Source organism: Drosophila eugracilis, unplaced genomic scaffold (genome assembly GCF_018153835.1).
Source record: "Drosophila eugracilis isolate 14026-0451.02 unplaced genomic scaffold, ASM1815383v1 contig_415, whole genome shotgun sequence".
In the NCBI taxonomy this organism is placed as follows: domain Eukaryota; kingdom Metazoa; phylum Arthropoda; class Insecta; order Diptera; family Drosophilidae; genus Drosophila; species Drosophila eugracilis.
In genome coordinates, this window is record NW_024573278.1 from 2,080,588 (window position 1) to 2,099,252 (window position 18,665).

The 18,665-nt window shown below is 40.9% G+C and overlaps 5 protein-coding genes across 5 annotated transcripts; 2 read left to right on the top strand and 3 right to left on the bottom strand.

The window, feature by feature from the left end:
- Positions 1 to 3,164: 3,164 nt before the first annotated feature.
- On the top strand, positions 3,165 to 8,130 carry LOC108116958 (acyl-CoA Delta12-desaturase). Its single transcript, XM_017229114.2, has 5 exons — positions 3,165 to 3,519; positions 5,901 to 6,183; positions 6,250 to 6,586; positions 6,802 to 7,148; positions 7,228 to 8,130. The coding sequence occupies exons 2-5, from the start codon at positions 5,901 to 5,903 to the stop codon at positions 7,482 to 7,484; spliced, it is 1,224 nt and encodes a 407-aa protein (XP_017084603.1). The 5' UTR covers positions 3,165 to 3,519; the 3' UTR covers positions 7,485 to 8,130.
- Positions 8,131 to 8,720: 590 nt separating this feature from the next.
- On the bottom strand, positions 8,721 to 10,373 carry LOC108116855. The gene is made up of 2 exons (XM_017228910.2): positions 9,845 to 10,373; positions 8,721 to 9,225 (listed from the first exon to the last, which is right to left on the bottom strand). The coding sequence occupies exons 1-2, from the start codon at positions 10,356 to 10,358 to the stop codon at positions 8,780 to 8,782; spliced, it is 960 nt and encodes a 319-aa protein (XP_017084399.1). The 5' UTR covers positions 10,359 to 10,373; the 3' UTR covers positions 8,721 to 8,779.
- Positions 10,374 to 11,638: 1,265 nt separating this feature from the next.
- On the bottom strand, positions 11,639 to 12,734 carry LOC108116835 (protein apnoia). The gene is made up of 2 exons (XM_017228887.2): positions 12,508 to 12,734; positions 11,639 to 12,305 (listed from the first exon to the last, which is right to left on the bottom strand). The coding sequence occupies exons 1-2, from the start codon at positions 12,620 to 12,622 to the stop codon at positions 12,007 to 12,009; spliced, it is 414 nt and encodes a 137-aa protein (XP_017084376.1). The 5' UTR covers positions 12,623 to 12,734; the 3' UTR covers positions 11,639 to 12,006.
- A 2,009-nt stretch (positions 12,735 to 14,743) lies between these two features.
- LOC108116857 lies at positions 14,744 to 15,880 on the top strand. The gene is made up of 2 exons (XM_017228919.2): positions 14,744 to 15,485; positions 15,555 to 15,880. The coding sequence occupies exons 1-2, from the start codon at positions 14,801 to 14,803 to the stop codon at positions 15,878 to 15,880; spliced, it is 1,011 nt and encodes a 336-aa protein (XP_017084408.2). The 5' UTR covers positions 14,744 to 14,800.
- Positions 15,881 to 16,214: 334 nt separating this feature from the next.
- LOC108116834 (wnt inhibitor of Dorsal protein) lies at positions 16,215 to 17,298 on the bottom strand. Its single transcript, XM_017228886.2, has one exon. The coding sequence runs from the start codon at positions 17,245 to 17,247 to the stop codon at positions 16,318 to 16,320; it is 930 nt and encodes a 309-aa protein (XP_017084375.2). The 5' UTR covers positions 17,248 to 17,298; the 3' UTR covers positions 16,215 to 16,317.
- Between the last annotated feature and the right edge of the window lie 1,367 nt (positions 17,299 to 18,665).

Here is an 18,665-nt window from a genome sequence, read left to right on the forward strand (position 1 = left end):
CCATTTAGGTTGTTCTCCTTATCCGATTTGTTTCTATATCTACACAGAACAAAAAAATTATAAGAAGAATAGAACAGAATATTCTTCTTATATACGAGTATATATTCTGATCTTTGAAAAATAATATATTACTCTATATGACAGAATTTAGTTCTTAATTTTCATATTATATAGTATGGAACATATCTTTTGTTTTATTGTATCAAGAACTCTTTGAAGTATATAAGTAGTTATTCTTAACCCTTAATTTTAAGCAATGGTTTTAGTGTTTTCTTTTTCCATATAGATCTTTCTTTGGTAATTACTTTTTTAAATGAATTAAATGGCATAATATAAGTTTCTTTACCTATAATTTTGGACGAGTATACTCGTATCTACAAATAGGTGCGGATATGTAATGAGGCTTTTGTTTGATTTTGTTATTATTTTTCATGGCACATTTGAGGCGTCGTGTGTTGACGTGACATTGTGCTCTTCCTGCGGCAAATTTGAAATTTGCATAAATATTTGGTTAAAGCGATCGCCGGCACCTGGAGGACTGATTCGGATTTTTCACGCACTTTGCACTTGAAAACGCATATAACTCTGGGTTTCGACCAATTTGTAACCGGAGGAGCTGCGTCATTTGAGCAGTGTTTTCGCAACAGATGACAGCGTATGCATATCAATTAGCTGCAATTAGTTCGGGCATCGCATCACTTTCAAAGTATGTTGTTGGCTCAGAAGTGAAATTTCATTTAATTTAAGTTAATGCCAAGTTGCCTTGGTCATGCCCCAAAGGTTAGGGCCAGGTTAAGATGGGCCAACCTGGCTGCCACAACAAGTATAGTTACTTACCACTTAATTGTGCAATTTTAGCCACTCAAGAACTTGCCAAGAACTCAAGAACACCAGACGACCTTGGCTAACTCACGACCCAACGCCATCATACAATTCCCTGTCCAATTTCGAGATGCTACTTTGATGCCATTTTGCCAGTCACATTCGTATGAGTTTTAACCACAATCCACAATGACAGTCATTTAGACAATTTGTAGTTTTTTTCTTCAATTTATTGAGGAAGGCTTCATGTTATTTGAGGGAGTTCGGTTGCAATTTGGTACTTGACTTTGCATTTTTTCACAAGTGCATTTTGTGCACAGTGGCTAGCGATTCTGAGAACCTGTCATATTCTAGTTACTGTTATTAGTCATTTCACTAATTTTGTGTTCTTACCCCTCCACAGAGAATAAATTAATCTGGAGTAGCGACTGTTGCTCATGCAAATAAATATTTATTTTCCGCTGAGGGAACTTTCCTTTGTTGATCTATGGAAAAAGACGGATTTATATTTATTGTTTACAACTTAGTTTATAAGCTAAAATGTGCTTATCTTTACCTAAAAGTAATTAGGAATAATAACAATTTTTAGGCAGTATATAAGTTATTTATGAATATGGCTTCATTTAATTTTAATATTTTCCAAATGCCGTAAGTCATTTGTTGATGCTTAGGCATTTTGTAATATTTTAGTTAAATGATTTGAAAACATAAATTTTTCATATTTACAACTTCAAAATTATACGGCCTTAAGCTGTGAGTTTTTAAGCAGGAAATGTTTTTACTCAAAGTAATTATTATCTTTAATTTTGAGTCTCGTGTGAAGACATAAATGTTTATTGTTTTCAAATTGTTTTTTGGAATTTGTGGAAAAACATATGTACACAGCCCGTTCACTATTTAAATTGCTTTTAAGTAATTGATACACTTTTGCCTGTTAGTTATTACTGTAAATATTATTTTCATTCACAAATTGACACTTAAACATAGCGATTTAATGACCCTTTAGTAGGCACGTGTTGGAAATAAACTCTGGAATTATGCTGATTGAAATCGAAAGCCATAAAATCGTGGCTTGTTTGTTTATTTTTTTCGTTTATTGAGAGTAGTGCGATTGCAGGCCAACTGGGCTGGGAATCACTGGAAACGTGATGGCAAACCGGTTAACCCGGCGCTATTTAACCCACTGAGTGTAACCACTATGCAATTTCAGGCTGCAAGATGCATCACATTTGACCTTAGTGGCCAAGAAAACCTTCGGTTCGCCGAGGGGTTTTTGACACCATATGTGCCGGCAAATGGCAAACAATTTTAGTGGCCGCCACTAAACAAAATTAGACACAGCTCATTTGAGACTTTTTGGGGCGTTGGTGTCAAAACCCGGCAATTATCAGAAACCGCAACAAAGCGAAAACTGTCAACAAACGCATTTTTTTCGACCTCTTTTTCTTGGCCCACGATGCGGTAATTGCTATTTGCCCTGTTGCCTCTTCAAAAAAAAAACAAAACAACCAAAAGAATCGGGCAATTATTGGCCCATTTCATGGGTTGGCTAGCCAAATATTTAGACGGACTAAACAACAATTAAATGTTGGCCATGCGGCAGGAAAATACTATGTCTGAAAACAACCGAAGAAACCAATTAGAATCTGTGACCAGTTCGTCAAAATATATCTGAATATGCATATGGCGACAAGGTTGAGGTGGCAAACTGGTTAACCGTTTGGCATCTGACATACATCGCATTATATATGGCCCAGATCCGTAGTGAATTAAGAACGTTATATAATGTTTCGAAATTCGAAAACATGTTTCCCAAGCTCTTCATTAGCAGGCAGTACAAATCCCAAAAAAAAGATGAGAAAATCAAAAAGAAATCACCGATCGACGTGACCAGCTAACACTTGACCGATAGTTTATTTTAAACCACTTGACCGGCGATGATCCAAAAAAAAAAAAAAACAGAAAACAATTTAGGCGAAATCTTGCGGTTCCATGTAGTACGTGACCGGGGTTATTTAAAGATATGTTTAGCCAGGGGATTTACCAAAGAGATTATTTAATTTTCTGTGAAAAGTGCAAGTGATCTGGATATTCTTTGCAAACCGATTGGCCAGACTAGTCTGAAAACGAAGTTCCCTAACAGCCACGCGCCGAATATTATGGTAACGCATACATGGATAAGATATAGCATAAGCGACCCCGATCCAATACGATCTGAAACGATCCAATACGAGGCGATCGTCGCCAGAACCGAAGCAGCGGCAGAAGCGTCGTAGCCGCAAAGAGACGGCTTTAAATTTCGGTGTTGGTTAACTTTTGAGGCACTGTATCCATCCGCCTGCTCTCTCAACTCGATCAGCGTCTCAAAGTCTCAGCGTCTAACGATCGAACGCGGTACCTCTGTGCGAATTCTTTGAACTAGGCGCTTAAAAAGCACTGCCAGTTGCTCCGATCCCTCATACGCCGTGCATTCATCGCGCCTCGTGGACGTGCCGTGTGTAGTGGCTTCAAAAAGCGGAAAATATTATAATAAACTAACAAAATAACAAGGAATCGTCCTTATCGAGGCGATTCGAAACGAACTTCGTGTGGAAACAGTGATTTTGTGTTTTTTGTGAGACCGAACCCCGACTCAGCGGATTTTGAGTGTTCTACTTGGAATTTCAACGTTTTTGTTTGCCAACTAAATCCTTAAAGGTAAGTGTGAGTTAGCCAGAAAAATGTATGGGAATCTTTGCTTTATAAAAACCAAAGAACCTGTATTTCTTTGGCTTTTACGGAAGCCAGGGCAAACCGGAAGCAAAAGCAATTTCGATTGCCCATCGTAAAAGTTTTGTGCCGAATTTCAACATCGATCCACCGCACTTCAATGGCCAATCGAGCATGTGATTCACCTCTAGGAAATAGCATTCCATCGAGCAGTAAAATATAATTATGAAAAGAATTTTTTATAGAGCGTCTGACGCAACACCCCAAATAGTAGCTAGGGACGCCTCACGTAACCCTCATAATTCTAAAAAATTATGCTAGCCTTAAATAAAAATGAATGAAAATCCATAGTTTCGAATCGAATCTCTTTGCTCTCAGCCGAACTCGCTAATTGCGAATGCGTCAAAGTAAGATTTATAATGAGTATGGATGCCACGCATAATGTGGCCATAAGCATATTAAGTCCGTTTGGGGATCTGTTTAGATGGAAAGCCGGAGAATCGTACTGACCAGACCAAAGTCACGTTCCCAGTTTCTCGATTCTCGGTTCTGGGTTCCATCCCATATCCCAGCGATATTTGGTATGCGAATAGCGACGCCAACTGCGTGCGCTGCTCGAGTCGATCAATGGAGAGCTCCTACCGTGGTATCAATCACAAAACCCGCATTAGATTTGAGTCAGGTGCCATAACTATACGCTTTCGCATTATATTTATTACTCCGCTGACTGATCGATCAGTGACGTGGTCGGTTAAAGAAACCCAGAACCAAACCCAAAACCCAAAAACCCCTCGAATAAAAACTCGTTGGCAACACCAACCTTGATTCGGCGGCGGAGAACTCGAAACAAAAGCAGTTCTATACATAAATTTATCTTGGTTACTTAACTATGCTAATATTCCGGTAAGGATGAATACTCATCCAAGTATTGGATCTTCAATCTAAAAGAAGAAGACCCGCGCCAAAACTAGTTTAATTCAGACAACGCGTGGCACCTGCATGATATTAAGTTGTATCGTTTATTCAATTACATTCCCGGATACCTGATAACGAATTGCCACCTAATAGTAGCTCTAATTTCCAATGGTTTACATATCGTCCAGGGCCAAAGGCCACCCTAGTACGAAAGCCTGAATTAAGCAGGCGAATAATATTCAAAACACACGACTTGACATTGAACCGCAGCCAGTTAATGCCTTCAAATCTATGCACAAAGCCAGCCAGTAAGAATACTTTTGTTTTGAATCAATACGAGACATGCAACCACTTTGAGGTCAACCGGTTGTCTGATATATCTATTCTAGAGAGTTGAAGATCAGCCATTTGGCCAACTTATTTTTATTGCCAACTTCGGGTGACGATGCCACAGCACGGCACCAGTACAAGCGTCAATTATCCTATAGACAGAAACACATAAATTGCATGGCTTCAAAGTGCATTGTTTGTGGTGCCATTAAATGGACCCTCTAGGCGTATACGCAATGTGTCGCACTGAACTTTCTGACCTAGCCCCATGCTCATGAATTAATTCAGCTCTGCATAATTAACAAAGTTATTCAAATTCGCAATGGTCTACCTAAATCGCCAATGACTTTGTTCAACCTTTTAGCAATAGGCTGATGTCTAAGAATTTTCCACCATTTTCCATTAGACTTTCCATTTTGATTTCAAGCCTTTAACGAATAATTTCGTCATGATCAACAAAGTTCAGATTCCAAGAATTTTTCATTAATAATTTGCTTTATTTTTAGGCTACAAGTTTTAGGGTTCTTGAACAACCTTTTCTGGTTTTCAAAAGCTGCCAAACATTTTGATAGACTCGCCTGGGCTTGTAAAGAATAGATATGCAAATATTTCATTGGTCGTGTACAACATAAAACAAAAATTATTGATTGTTTTTTGTTTTCTGCGGGGATTTTGTTGCTTTGATTTCTTGGCTTGGCTTGGGTTTCGGATTTCGTTTTATTCGGAATTCTCATTTTGCGCTTCCGGCTTGCTATCTTTGTATCAGTTTTGAGTATCATTGAAGCTGGCCTGCCAACTGGCGAAGGTCGCCGCTCGGCACTCACCTCAATTGTGGTCCATAATTAGTCGTGCAGCTGGGTAGTGATGCCTTCCATATGGAGAAGCCATAGTGCCATAGAGTCGTAGTAGCCTGTCCTGCATATGAATGAGGGAAAAGCACTGTCATAGAGGAGCACCCAGTACACAGTATCCACTGATTGATTTGCATCTCTGTGGGCTCCACATAATCTAGACGACAAAGGCATACCGTACGACAGGCCATAAATCAGGAAGAAAACTTTTGAATACCAATTGGTTAACTAATTGCTAAACATATATATATATATTTCCGGTAACATTTGCAGATGTCGCCCAACATAATAGGCAGTACTTTTATATTGGCCGAGACGGCAATTGCCGATGGTAATAACAACAAGATGGCTTCCACACCCGCCGCTTCTGCCGCTCCAGCAGCCACGCCCAGCCAGAAGGTCGCCAAGAAGACAGAGACGAAAACGCCGGAAAACAAGCCCTACGAACTGGAGATCGTGTGGCGTAACGTTGGACTCTTCATCATCCTCCATTCGATGGCTCTGTACGGTCTGTACCTGGTATTCGCCGAGAACGCCTACTTGGAGCTCTTGCCTGGTGAGTTTTCTAATCTCTGAGCCTCTTAGTCACTTTATTTACATTGTAACTTATTTTGTTTTTCAGTTTATGTCACCATGTTCTTGGGAGGATTGGGAATCACTGCCGGAGTCCATCGTCTGTGGTCGCACAAGGCCTACAAGGCTAAGCTGCCCCTGCGTATCTTCCTCATGCTGTGCCAATCGCTGGCCTTCCAGAACAGCATTTGGGAGTGGACCCGTGACCATCGTGTGCACCACAAGTTCACCGACACACACGCCGATCCCCACAACTCCCGTCGTGGCTTCTTCTTCGCCCACATGGGATGGTTGATGTGCAAGAAGCACCCCGATGTGACCAGCAAGGGAAAACAGATCTCCATGGAGGACATTGAGCAGGATCCCGTTGTTATGTTCCAGAAGAAGTGAGTATCAGGAGTGATAAACAGTTCTCAACTTAAAGCAGCAAATTCCAGAAGGTTGAAGTTTCCCAAAGGAATTTATCTTGAATAAATAATTTTGATGCCTAAAAGTAGGCAATATATATACAGTTCTAAATGATAGACTCTTCTTCCCTCAAATTGTTTTAACTTTTGCCTATATTTCTTTATTAAAATGTATTAATTGACTTTTTTTACAGAATGTACTTTGTTGTAATGCCCATCTGCTGCTTCGCCCTCCCCATGATCTTCCCCTACTATGTTATGGGCAGCTCTCTGCGCGTTTGCTTCTTCACCTGCTCCATGCTCCGTTTTTGCCTGTCGCTCCACTTCACCTGGTTGGTGAACAGCGCCGCCCATTTCTACGGCATGAAGCCCTACGATGTCAACGTGAGTGCCATGAACAACAAAGTGGTGTCCACTCTGACCATTGGTGAGGGATGGCACAACTACCACCACGTCTTCCCCTGGGACTACAAAGCAGCTGAGTTGGGAACCTACAGCTTCAACTGGACGACGGCCTTTATCGATGTGATGGCTAAGATTGGTAAGTAAAATCAGCAAGCAACTCCTTTTGTCAATGTCCCTTAATTTGTAACTAAATATTAAATTTTTCCTTCCCACAGGACAAGCCTATGACCTGAAGTTCGTGTCCCAGGAGATGGTCTACAAGCGAGTCCTCCGCACTGGCGATGGCTCCCACATTGCCGCCCTGCTGGATGCCAACAACAACAGTCCCATCCCAACTAGCGAACTGGTGGCCCATCTGGATCACGAGAAAGAGGAGCACGCCATCTGGGGATGGGACGACAAAGACATCAGCGAGGAGGACCGCAAGGGAGCCAACGTGGTGAACAAGGAGTCCGAGTGCAAGCTGGATTAGAGAGTGGGGGTCAGTGGAAGTTCATCCAAACGAACACACTTCTTGCTGCCACATCGGGTCTGCAGTATTTAATTATATTAATTGCCTATCCTCCATACTGCCTGCGCATTTAAGTGGTGGCTGTTAAACAAAAACTAGAAAAGAAAAAAAACAAAAACATAAAAGACATAGGGGGGATAACGACCGTGAGACCTGATCAGATGGCAGCAAGGATATCTTATATATCAATGGCTTCAATTCCAAAAACAACAAAACAAATGAAAACTATTCGAGATTAGTCAAAGCAACTCGTTCCCAGCAACAGAGTGTTAAACAAAAAAACGAAAAGTGTGCACCTTATTAATGCTCTACACAACCCCTTTCTCGCACTTGTCGTTCGGGGATAATGAACACATTTGCCACCCTCTCCCTATCTCTATCTTTATCTCTATTTTTATATTAATAAATGTATATTTACGCAAGAGGTTCTAGAATTAAGCGTACCTGCTAAGATCTATTTTAAGCATCGACTTTTATGTGTGTGTACATTGTGTTAGTTATGTAGGTCTAAAACTGTACATTTCAATCCAACTATTGTTGAAAATTAAAACAAAAATTTTAAAAAAAACTAAAAAAAAACTAAATCGAAATGCATTTATTATTTTGTCTGATGCTAAACCTTTCTTATGGTTCTTTAGACTTTTATTTTAATAGGTTTTTAAAGTGGATAATAATAATTGTTGTGGCTTTACCTAACTTTATTTTTAATGGTTAATAAAAATACAAATATAATATTTTCGATGATACTTACCTAGGGCAATATATAAACATCACAACCCACAATAGTGGTGATTTCATGATCAATAAATTGAGACTTTTAAACGCAATATACATCCTGATCTCTGTATGAATACTGTATTTGAGCTCTTAAAAACTTGATAAACTATCGCTTTCAAAATTTATTATGTGCCATTAACCCATCAAAACTTAAAGATCGCTTTACTGTAGTAATTATTTTTAAGCTAGCAATAAACTAAAATGTTTATTAACGGTCATTAACTCTTATACCTTATTACTTTTTTATATATATGTTCCAACCTTGTAGGGCCTCTTAGTATTAAAATCAGTAAAAAAATCACTAACTCAATAACAATGCCCTAAATAATTTTTAAAATATTCTTAGCTAAAACTGCATTTCTAATTTAAAATACCTCGTTTAAAAAAGAAAGTTCCATAGATTTAGGAAAAATAAAACCATGACATGGGAGACAGTTTTTATTGGAAAAATGGACAGAGGAGGGATATTAGCGAGAGAGCTAACTGTAGCTGATATGCTGCTCCTCGTGAGTGTTGAACTGAGTTCGGGCGGCGTACAGTAGAGCGGCCATAAAGGCGCCATTGTTCATCACCAGCGACAAGATGGTGGCCATCTTGAGGGCCGGCAGGATGAAGGGCAGCAGGCTGCCCAGCAAGACGACTGGGAAAATCAACATAGGCACTGCCACCTGCATCATGGTGACCTTGTATGAGTTCTTCTTCTTGCGCTTACCAAGGATTCCTCCGCCGCCGCCATCTCCACCTGCCACGCCACCTCCACCACCCAAGGCACCTTGTTGCTTGGAGTCACCCTCCGCTTCCGGTTCGTAGTTCTCTACACTGCCACTATTGGCACCACCTCCACTAATGGACGGAAGATTCATCAGGTTCAGCTCCATCTCCTCCGTTTCACGTCTTCGGGAACGTCCCATTCGGGATTTGGGAGCTATAAGTGATATAGTAGTTATGATCTCAAGGCTATCAATAATGGAAGTTATTTTAAAGATTTAAAAAAATATAAGAAGGCCATGTTAAATTGTGAATATTTCGATGAGACGTTCTTACAGTATACAGCTTTGAGATCTTTAAAAGAGAATTAAAAAGTGAACAAATTTATTAAAAATGCATCTATTTGAAGACTAGTAACTAGCTGCCCTTTATACCTTTTCAATATTACTTTAATCAAAATTCCCGCAATAAATTATTAAATGCATGCGCCGAATATTTGAAGATAATTAAAGCCACGCTCAATATCAAAGTAGCCAAACTTGTTATATGAAAAGCATCATTATATGTAGTATTATCGAAATGTGTGAAAGTAAATTAATAGGTTTGCATAGAAATCAAGTGAATGAATATTAATGTGCCCCTAATGTATGATCATGCTCATTCTTTTATATTAATATATGGAAAGGTCAAACAATAGTGTCTTACTTCTTTCTAAAGAATAATCGTAAGTAAAAGATTTTTAAATTTTACTATAATTAAAAAAGATTTCCAAGGTGACTTCAGTTTTTAGAAAAATATTACAAATATATGCCCATTAAATTAAACGAAAAACCTACCCTTCTTCAGCGAAAACTTCAGTTTGTTGTCCTTGCTGGGCACGATCTGCAACATCATCCCGGATAGGAAGTTCAGCTTGATGTCACGGTGCTTAAAGAATCGCTGAAAGTTGACCACCAGTCGCTGATTGAGTTCCTTCTCGGACATCTTCTGATACTTCTTGCCCACCAGACTGCCCATTTGGGTCTCCTCACCAAAGAACTGATCCACAAAGTCTCTGGTCAGGTTGCCACTGTTGGGCATCTGACGGCGTTCCTCCATTTTCTGGAGCACATACAATTTCGTACAGTGCAGCATGGTGCGTTCTCGCAGGCACTCATAGATTCGCATGGGAATCGACGCCCTAAAGTATGACACACTATTCGGCGTCTGACTGCGACCTGTGGTCGGGTTCAAGTCTTCGCTAGGAGTCACATAGTCTTGGCCAAGTGATGAATGGCAAATCAAAATGAGACACAGACAAAGTCCAAGCAGGACGTGCCAGGATAAGGATCTTGCCGAGTTTGCTTGCATTTTCTATATTTATATATATTTTCTTTTCTGCCTTTTACAACACAACTGCACCGCAGCAGTGACAGTGGAAAACTGAATGCACAACTTGGCCAAGAGCAGCTGCCATCCTAGCCCGATTGTCTCGCCGCCAAATGCCAATTCTTGCTCACTACTTTCCTTAGGCCGGGCCAACTGGTTTGCGATCGCCAACGCTTGGCTGGCTCTTAGATTTAGTTTAACGGGTCAGGCGGCAGTTGCTCTTACTAACATCTCGCCACTTGCCACTTGCTACTAGCTACTTGCCCCACTTGCCTGACTTATGGCCGATACATTCGATTGTTTACATCCAAAATTCTGGCTAGCCAGCTGCGATGACTCTAATCTTTGCCAGAATCAGTTCTTTTCTAGCGCACTCAGCTCGTATTTCAGTCGCATAAACTATGTCACCAGTGCGTCTGCAAGTAAAAGTAAGACGCCCAGGTGTTGCTGGAACACAGAGCATTTTCTCACCTCATATTAGAAGAGAATAACTTAGTAAAAACTAGGCATTTATATTTATGGAGCATCATCCTTAAAAGTGATATACTGCTTAATAGCCATGAAGGAATTTTAAATGATAAATTTTATAAGATGGGAAATTAAAGTTTCCTCTTTCAAATAATATGCATAATAATAATAGGTGATGATAATATAATAATATGATAATATATAATATAGTCTCCCATTCATATTAAATCATATTTATCTGCAAGTGTACCCATTAGACTCGTTACTTTGTAGACAGCGTGCAAAATTGTAAAAATTGCCACAAAGTGGAACAATTAAAGCCGGATTCGAGATGATTGAGCGGCTAGATCTCTAGAAAATCGATACGCTTTAAATTAAGTGACGATGGATCAAGTGAGAGTTAATTAATTAGTCTCTAACCATAATGAGGTATCAATATAGACAAGGAGAAATCCGTGGCCCCCATACAATTATTGCTTTTGATGTTTCAACTAACTGTGACCCATTTCGATTATTTTGGAACTTGGGGAGTATCATTTGACTTTCTATACGTGTGGCACTGCGGAAGAGCAGTTAAAAGAACCGTAAATCACGAACGCCCTCCGTCGAATTCATAATGAGATAGAAATTTCACTTTTCATTTCAGCTGAAAAAATATACGCAATCAAATCAAATCCATGGCCGCTGTCAGCAGGAAATTTCGATTATTGATTTGTTATTTAAAGAGCTGATTGTAATTTTGAAAAGATAAACAAAAAAAGGAAACTAGAATAAACTAATAGTCTTCTTGTGTTCAATTTTCAATGCTTTTTATTGTTACTAAAATCATATTTATCTTTTTTTTCTGTAGAACACTCCTCATAACAGACATTTTCTTGCTGAAACTTCTTTCATTACTCAAATGTTCCTAACAAATATGAATAAATTTATAATTATCCTCATTCAGCAGACTAATCTTCATTATTTTCCATTAACAAAAATTCTCTGCTGTATGCTTTTGCCATCCTTGACTTGTAATAAATAAATAAGTTAAATAAATAATTTAAACTAGACTTAAATTATTATTTGGTTGCATGCTCGCTGAGGCTGAGGTATACGTGAATCCTGGCCTGCTACCAGCTCGCCGTTATTCTGAATCCTGGTCATAACCTTAATATCCCCTTCACCACTCCTTCTCCAACCAGACGGGCTGCTGGGTGTGCGAGTGGGAGTAGACCACGGGCACTGGGGCCTGGACAGGAACGGGAGCGGCGGCATAGGCAGCAGCTGCCTGGACTGGAAGGGCACGGGATAACATCTGACCGATGGCCAGCACCAGCAGGATGACACCAACACCCAATCCCTTGATGGAGACCACGGTCAAGGCCGCCAGCAGGGTGGTGATCACGCCCACGACGAAGGCACCGGGCACCAAGGCGAAGCTGATGCGCCGCAGGAAATGATGGCCAAAAGTACGGCTTTCTGGAAGGAAGGTAAAATAATTATTTTCTAATAACAGATCTATTTTGATTTATAAACTAAAAATATAGTTTAAATCTTTGATTCAGCACAAGCTGGAGCAAAGGTATATTTTCACAATTCAAAAATCGCTTTACTTTTTTTTTTTTTTAAGAACTTTTTTGAAAATTTTAACAAATGTTTTTAATATATATAAAAAACTAACCCTCCACATCCGTTTCCGCATCCGAGCTGTTGGCCGCCTGCTGCTGACCCAATACCAAATCACAAGCCAAGAACAGGCAAACGAGAGCAAAGACAATCTTTTGGTTGGCGGCCATTTCGATTTTAGGTTTCGATGATCGTTGATTCCTTGAGGATGAGTATCTGGTAATCCGTTTGACACTGCACTGTGCTCGACTCTGGCACTGGCTAACAATTGAATGGAGGGCTCACATTGACATTGGCTTTTATCGACGAGGGTCTGGGCCGGCACACTGGGCGGCTACTTGAAATTCGGCAGCCGGACATCGCGCAGCCGCAGCGTAGCACGAACGTGCGCCAAAACAAGCAAATCGTGCCGCCGCCATACGGTTCAGGCTGTAATGAGACTGCCCCCGACGGCTTATAGATGACAATGCACTGAGAAAAAAAAGAGCTTTTATAGAGTCTTTGCTTAAATGTAGGAAATATGAAATAAAATTTGTTTAAAATATGCGAATTATTTTTTTTAATAATATTTACCAATATTAAATTAACAAAATTTCATTTAGTACAACATGATTTTTTGGATTGAAAAATGTTAGGTTATAATTTTCTTTGTATATTATTTCTGAAACTAAAAATGACTTCTAACTGGAATACGTCTGGTTCAGGTTTATTATTGATGTGTTTAACTTTTTCCGATTATTTGCTGTGCACTTCTTTGAATATGCATGCAGTTTTTCATTATTTTCACTACCTCTGAGGGCCCTTTTTCGGGCCCAACGCATTTGGGGGTGTGCTGCATAGGAACTTGGACATGGAACTTGGACATGGGCATTCTTTCACGACGCGTGTCTATATTGAGGGCAGCACCCAAGTCTCTTCGTTCGATTCGCTTTCATTTTTCGTCGCTGGCCGATAATGATTTATCAGCTAATTAACAATCAGGTACTGCATTTTAATTTATAATCAATGGTTGGTAGTTAAAAACGGCAACTATGTTTTAGCCATTGGCTGAGTAACGGAAATTCATTGATGAATAGCATTCCACGCCCTCGGCATTGCAATTCACTTTCATTAACGGAAAGTAATATGGAAATGCAAGTCTGTGAGTTTATTGTAATTTATGCAAAAGTTTAAAAGTACTTTTTCTTGAATAACTTACATATTAAATATTTTAATTATATAAATAATTTATACTTTAAGTTATATAAAAAGTTAATTTAATCAAGGAGGATCAAATGGTTGATTTTAATTTGAATCTCTTTAGTAATCATAGAAATTATTCTTAGAAATTTAGTGTCTGTTTATGAGTCAGCGAGTAAACTATTCCTTCTGAACTTTGTTTGTCATATTTCAGACTATCATTCCAAATGGATTAATCGATGCTTGGCAAAAGATTAGATTACCTTTGTAGTGTGTGGTAGATGTTATCGAATCGTGATATTGTGGAAATAAAACACGGCTACCACATTGCGAAGTTCATGTTATGGGTGGAAATAAAACCATAGCTACCGCAATCGATCCGCATAAAGATTTCCCTATGGCGAATTGGAGTATTTGTTTTTCGCTAATTGTGTGAAAGTAAATTAGGTGACCAAATCGGTAAAGCGGATTTTTCGCAACGGTCGGTCAATCCAATGGATAGAATTTACTTTCTACTCTGGATTTTGAGAGCGATCTGCCTGCCGCCTGCGCCAGTTTTGTCAACAACTTTCCCATGCGATGGCCGTCAAGCGTTAATTGGAGGCGTCTGGCAACGATGATGTGGGGTAAAGAATGGAATCGGGAACCGTTAGCAGGCTACTTAGAGAGCCAACGTTATTTATGGCCAATGCCGCGGGGTCCCGGGGGCAATTAAAGCTAAAAGAAATCAATGAGCGAGATCACTAAGAAATTGCAGGCCTACTCCAGATATTTCTTTTTTTTCGGATGTTGTTGTTGATTTGTTGCTTCTAACACAGACATCGAGTTGGTTGACTGGCAATTTAATTGAAGAGGATCCAGCACAAGAATCGTGTTCTAGCATCGGCAACCCGCAACATTGCAAGTTGCAACAGGTTGCTGATGCAGCGGCAACTTCGCGCAACTCTTTCAGTTGTCTCTGTGCTCAATTCCAATGCCAATTCCAGCCTCAGAATGCAGCTAGCTCTGGCTTTACTGCCGCTACTCTGCTGCTTTTCTTCAGCTTTCTTCGGAGTTGATAAAACGCTTGGCCACAGCCGTTCGTGCCACATTTTGCGGCTGGTCATTGCAGCAGTAACACGCAAATTCATTTACTCAGATCTAAAGTTTCCAACTGACATGCAACAGAGATGAGTGACTTGGTGAGATTCCTTTTACTGAGCCTGCTCTGCATATCTCTGGCTTTTGGCCAGGATAGTAATGGTGAGGGTGGAGATATTCAGGAAACATCCACCGCCAGTCAAGACGCGGCACGAGGATTAGCCAGTAGCTATGAGCCGGAGGACAAGCAGGCGCTGCGCAAGAACTCGCACATCTTCATGGGCATCTACAAGAACTACAAGAGCACCTACTTGGGCAATAAAACAACGAATGAGTACAAAAAACGACTACGGGATCGGGTGAGTGCTCCCCAAGTGTCAGAAAATGCGAATGAGGCACCCGAACCAGTGGATCCCGAACAGCTGGACCCTAGGGATACACTGGCCCAGGTAATCCGACAAGATGCCCAGGCCGAAGCTCTAATGGAAACCCAAACAGAGTCACCCAATTACGATGACAGCGAATCTTTAGCTGGAAAAAAGCGACGCAAACGCAAGCGCAAGGATCGCAACAAGCGGCGTGAGGATGTGGAATCTGAAACGGATCAGCCTGATCCTTACCAGGAAAATGAGAGCATACAGCGGTATCATGTAGGTCCTGGACTTAATGTCAGCCTGGACATGAGTAACGACATTGTGCATGTGAAGCTGGATGGCGAGAATCTCAAGGAGATCATCGGAGCTCGATGGCTAACCTTAGATAATAGTGAAGAAGGTAAGTTTCTACATCTCTACAAACTTAAGAAATTGAATTTAATTAAATCGAAATATTAAATCTTTCTAGGTCGCGGAAAGAAGTACGACATGATCACCAAAGTCTTACCACTCTTCATCCTCCCCTTCCTCATCCAATCTGCGATTGTTCCATTTCTGGTCACCAAGCTGAAGTTGCTGCTGGTCAAATCCATTCTGGTTGGCAAGCTGGCCATCTTCCTGCTTATTATCTCGGCCATCAAGAATGGCAACAAGATGGTCCAAAGCTATGAGGTGCCCTCTTACTGGGCCGGCGAACCAAGTCGGAGGTCAGAGTTGGCCGCGGCTGCCTCCTCGGCGGCTGCCGCCTATAATGGCTACCGGGTCGAGGGCAAACCGACCACCTGGATCAGCTAGATCAGTCTCAAATTGCTATAAGTTTTGGTTTTAGTGCTTCGAAATAAACATATACACAAATCGGGTTGATTTACTGTTCTGATAAATTATCTGGGAAAGGTTGAAAAGTCAGATGGTAACTTCCAAAATTATAGGTCTTAGTCATTATTGTTGTCTGATTGAGAGACCAAATACTTCTTTGGCCTTAAATTACTTTTAAGCATTAACACCTGCGGAAAGTGATAGTGATGGTTCTCTAGACTTCATAAATTACCAAGCCCCCTTAAGCTCAAAGAAAAGTGATTGCAGAATTTTATAGTATATTTTAATTTACGTATTTATTGATAGCCTTTGTTGTGGCAATAAATTAGCGGTGGAAACAAATAAATTAACTTAAGTATTTAATAAAGTTTAGTCTTGGGGCTCGACCAGCGCCCCAATATCTGCGTAACATCCCTTTAGTAGCAGGAGTACTGCTTTTCCAGCTGGACGCACACATCGCACTGGAGTCGGAATCCCCAGACCAGTTTGCAGTTGCACCTCCTCTCGGATCGCACATGCTGGGATCTCACACGATATCCACACACACGGCACAATTGCTGGCAGGAGAGGCGTTCCTCTAGAGATCCACTGCCATCTTTGGAACACTGGCGACCACGAGTTCCCTTCCACAGTCCACTAGCATTGGGCTCACAGTAGTTCGGTGAATCCTGCATGAAAACCAGGGAGTCCAATGGGATGTTTTGCCACATTATCTTCAGATTGCTACTGCCACTATCTAGTTGAATGGCATCGTCGTACATTTGCAGAAGATCCTGGGCAATGATTTCGAATGGCTTTAGGACAGCCACGCACTCCTCCTCTTGGCATTTTCCATGCACAGGTCCTGGTTGCTTGCATCGGCACTCCTGCTCTAGTGATTTTTCTAGAAGAGCTCCTACAACCCGCCGATTGTGACCCGTGGCTTCTGATCCTGATCCAAAATGCTTCTCGTACTGTTCCAACGCCTTTGCTGGCTCATGAGCACAGGGAACGTTTAGGGCATTATCAGTGCATCCACACCCTGCGATGATGCCATTGGCACAATCCTTTGTCAAGGTATGTACTATTGCTGCCATGGAAATGGCAGACACATAGACATCCTCTCGATTTGGGGAAGACAACTCCGGCTTTGAGTTCCTCTGGACAAAATCCTGGCTAGGGCAATTCCACCGCTGCCATTGGAAACTCTGCTGGCAACTGTCAAGAGCTTGCTTCAGACCCTTTGCTGTTATATCTTCCCAGGAAATTGGAGCCTGGTACTGGGTGTACTGGTAGTAGTTTATGGGGTCTAAGACTGCCGCCAAAGTGCTTGTAACACCCAGAAATGAAACGATTGCAAAGAGCATGATGTCTGGATAGTCTTGTAAATTGTATTATAAGATGTTATCTCTGCGATGTCGTTGACTCGACTGAATGATGAAGATGCTGGGCAGCACAATTATATAGCCTGCCCATTTCGAAATCCGGGCGCCCTCCTGGGGCCGGCCCGTGGGAAATTCGGGCCTGATCAAAAAACCGGAAATTTGTCGTTTTCCACTTGGAAATTTTGCATGGGCAGGGGGTAGGAACTCCCAGCAACGGGCACATACAAAAACCCACTGACAGCCCGCGACGCAATTGCGGAGCAGCCCAATTTCCTCGATGACTACCTGCTCTCGTCCTGCGGCGGAGGATCCTTTTTTCTTGCTGTGCAAGCAACTTTCCCACGCTTAGGCAGGTAGACGTCCGACGTGCTTCATGAATGAAACCCTGCCGTTTCCATTCAACACGTCCGGATTTTCCCGGATTCCCACTGCACAACAACAACACTAATTCGGGTTTGTTTGGGTTTTGGACTGGCCAAGCCAATTATATAACAAAACATATGACCGACAGTAAATATAATCTGGGAAATTAATTGCGCTTTGTGGTGAGCCGGCGGGAAGAGCCGGCATTGTTTCTATATTCCGTAAAAGTTAATACCCAGGATCAATGCAAATGATGTTAAACACAATTTGGAGAGAATATTTATTGAGATTCAGTCAATAGCTATAGCCACCAATCTTTAAAATGAGTCATCAAATTAAGAATACAATAATGAGATAGGCTACGGCTATATAAGTGTGATTGCAGATAAGAGGCAAAAGTCATAAATTTTCAATCTCTGATAGATAGATAGATAATAAATGAAAAGAAAAGCTAGACCCTGAATACAAACTGTAAAAAAGTGATACCTCGTCAGCACTTAATAAAGATAATGTGATTAATAAAAGCAGAGCGTGCCATTAATAAATCTACAAAAACACAAAACAAAACTTTTATTACCAACAAGTAGTGTAAATCAATACAATAATTAGGAAATACATATTTTTTATGGGGAACTTCCCTATTCCATCTAGCATTTAACAAAGCCAAAGTCATTATAAGTAATACTTCAGTTCCAGGCGTTACGAAAACGTGTGCGGAAATTTCGATGTTTGGGTTTTAACACAATGAAAATACCGATTCTCTAATTAGGTTGAAAGTCTCGTCTGGCTGGAGAGAGCACCGGAAAAGGGTTTTTTAGGATCTAAGCGCCGGGTAAAACAGAAATGAGAAAGGGACAGGGCGATCGCAGGTAGTAAAAAATTTGCTCAATTGGTCTTCGTAAGCCTGAGCATTTGAATATCTGAGGGATACATAAGTGATCACACATATGGGCCTTGACATTGGAAGTTCCTCGGGGCTCAGCAGTGAGTTTGGAATTCCGACTTGCCGAGGAAAAACGCGCCAGATCTTTGGCATT

Coding starts and splice junctions, on each gene's coding strand:
- LOC108116958 (XM_017229114.2), top strand. CDS start 5,901: ATGTCGCCCAACATAATAGGCAGTACTTTTATATTGGCCGAGACGGCA. Junction 6,184..6,249: donor CTACTTGGAGCTCTTGCCTG/GTGAGTTTTCTA, acceptor TTTGTTTTTCAG/TTTATGTCACCATGTTCTTG. Junction 6,587..6,801: donor GTTGTTATGTTCCAGAAGAA/GTGAGTATCAGG, acceptor CTTTTTTTACAG/AATGTACTTTGTTGTAATGC.
- LOC108116855 (XM_017228910.2), bottom strand. CDS start 10,358: ATGCAAGCAAACTCGGCAAGATCCTTATCCTGGCACGTCCTGCTTGGA. Junction 9,226..9,844: donor GAAGTTTTCGCTGAAGAAGG/GTAGGTTTTTCG, acceptor TATCACTTATAG/CTCCCAAATCCCGAATGGGA.
- LOC108116835 (XM_017228887.2), bottom strand. CDS start 12,622: ATGGCCGCCAACCAAAAGATTGTCTTTGCTCTCGTTTGCCTGTTCTTG. Junction 12,306..12,507: donor TGCGGAAACGGATGTGGAGG/GTTAGTTTTTTA, acceptor CCTTCCTTCCAG/AAAGCCGTACTTTTGGCCAT.
- LOC108116857 (XM_017228919.2), top strand. CDS start 14,801: ATGAGTGACTTGGTGAGATTCCTTTTACTGAGCCTGCTCTGCATATCT. Junction 15,486..15,554: donor CTTAGATAATAGTGAAGAAG/GTAAGTTTCTAC, acceptor AAATCTTTCTAG/GTCGCGGAAAGAAGTACGAC.
- LOC108116834 (XM_017228886.2), bottom strand. CDS start 17,247: ATGCTCTTTGCAATCGTTTCATTTCTGGGTGTTACAAGCACTTTGGCG.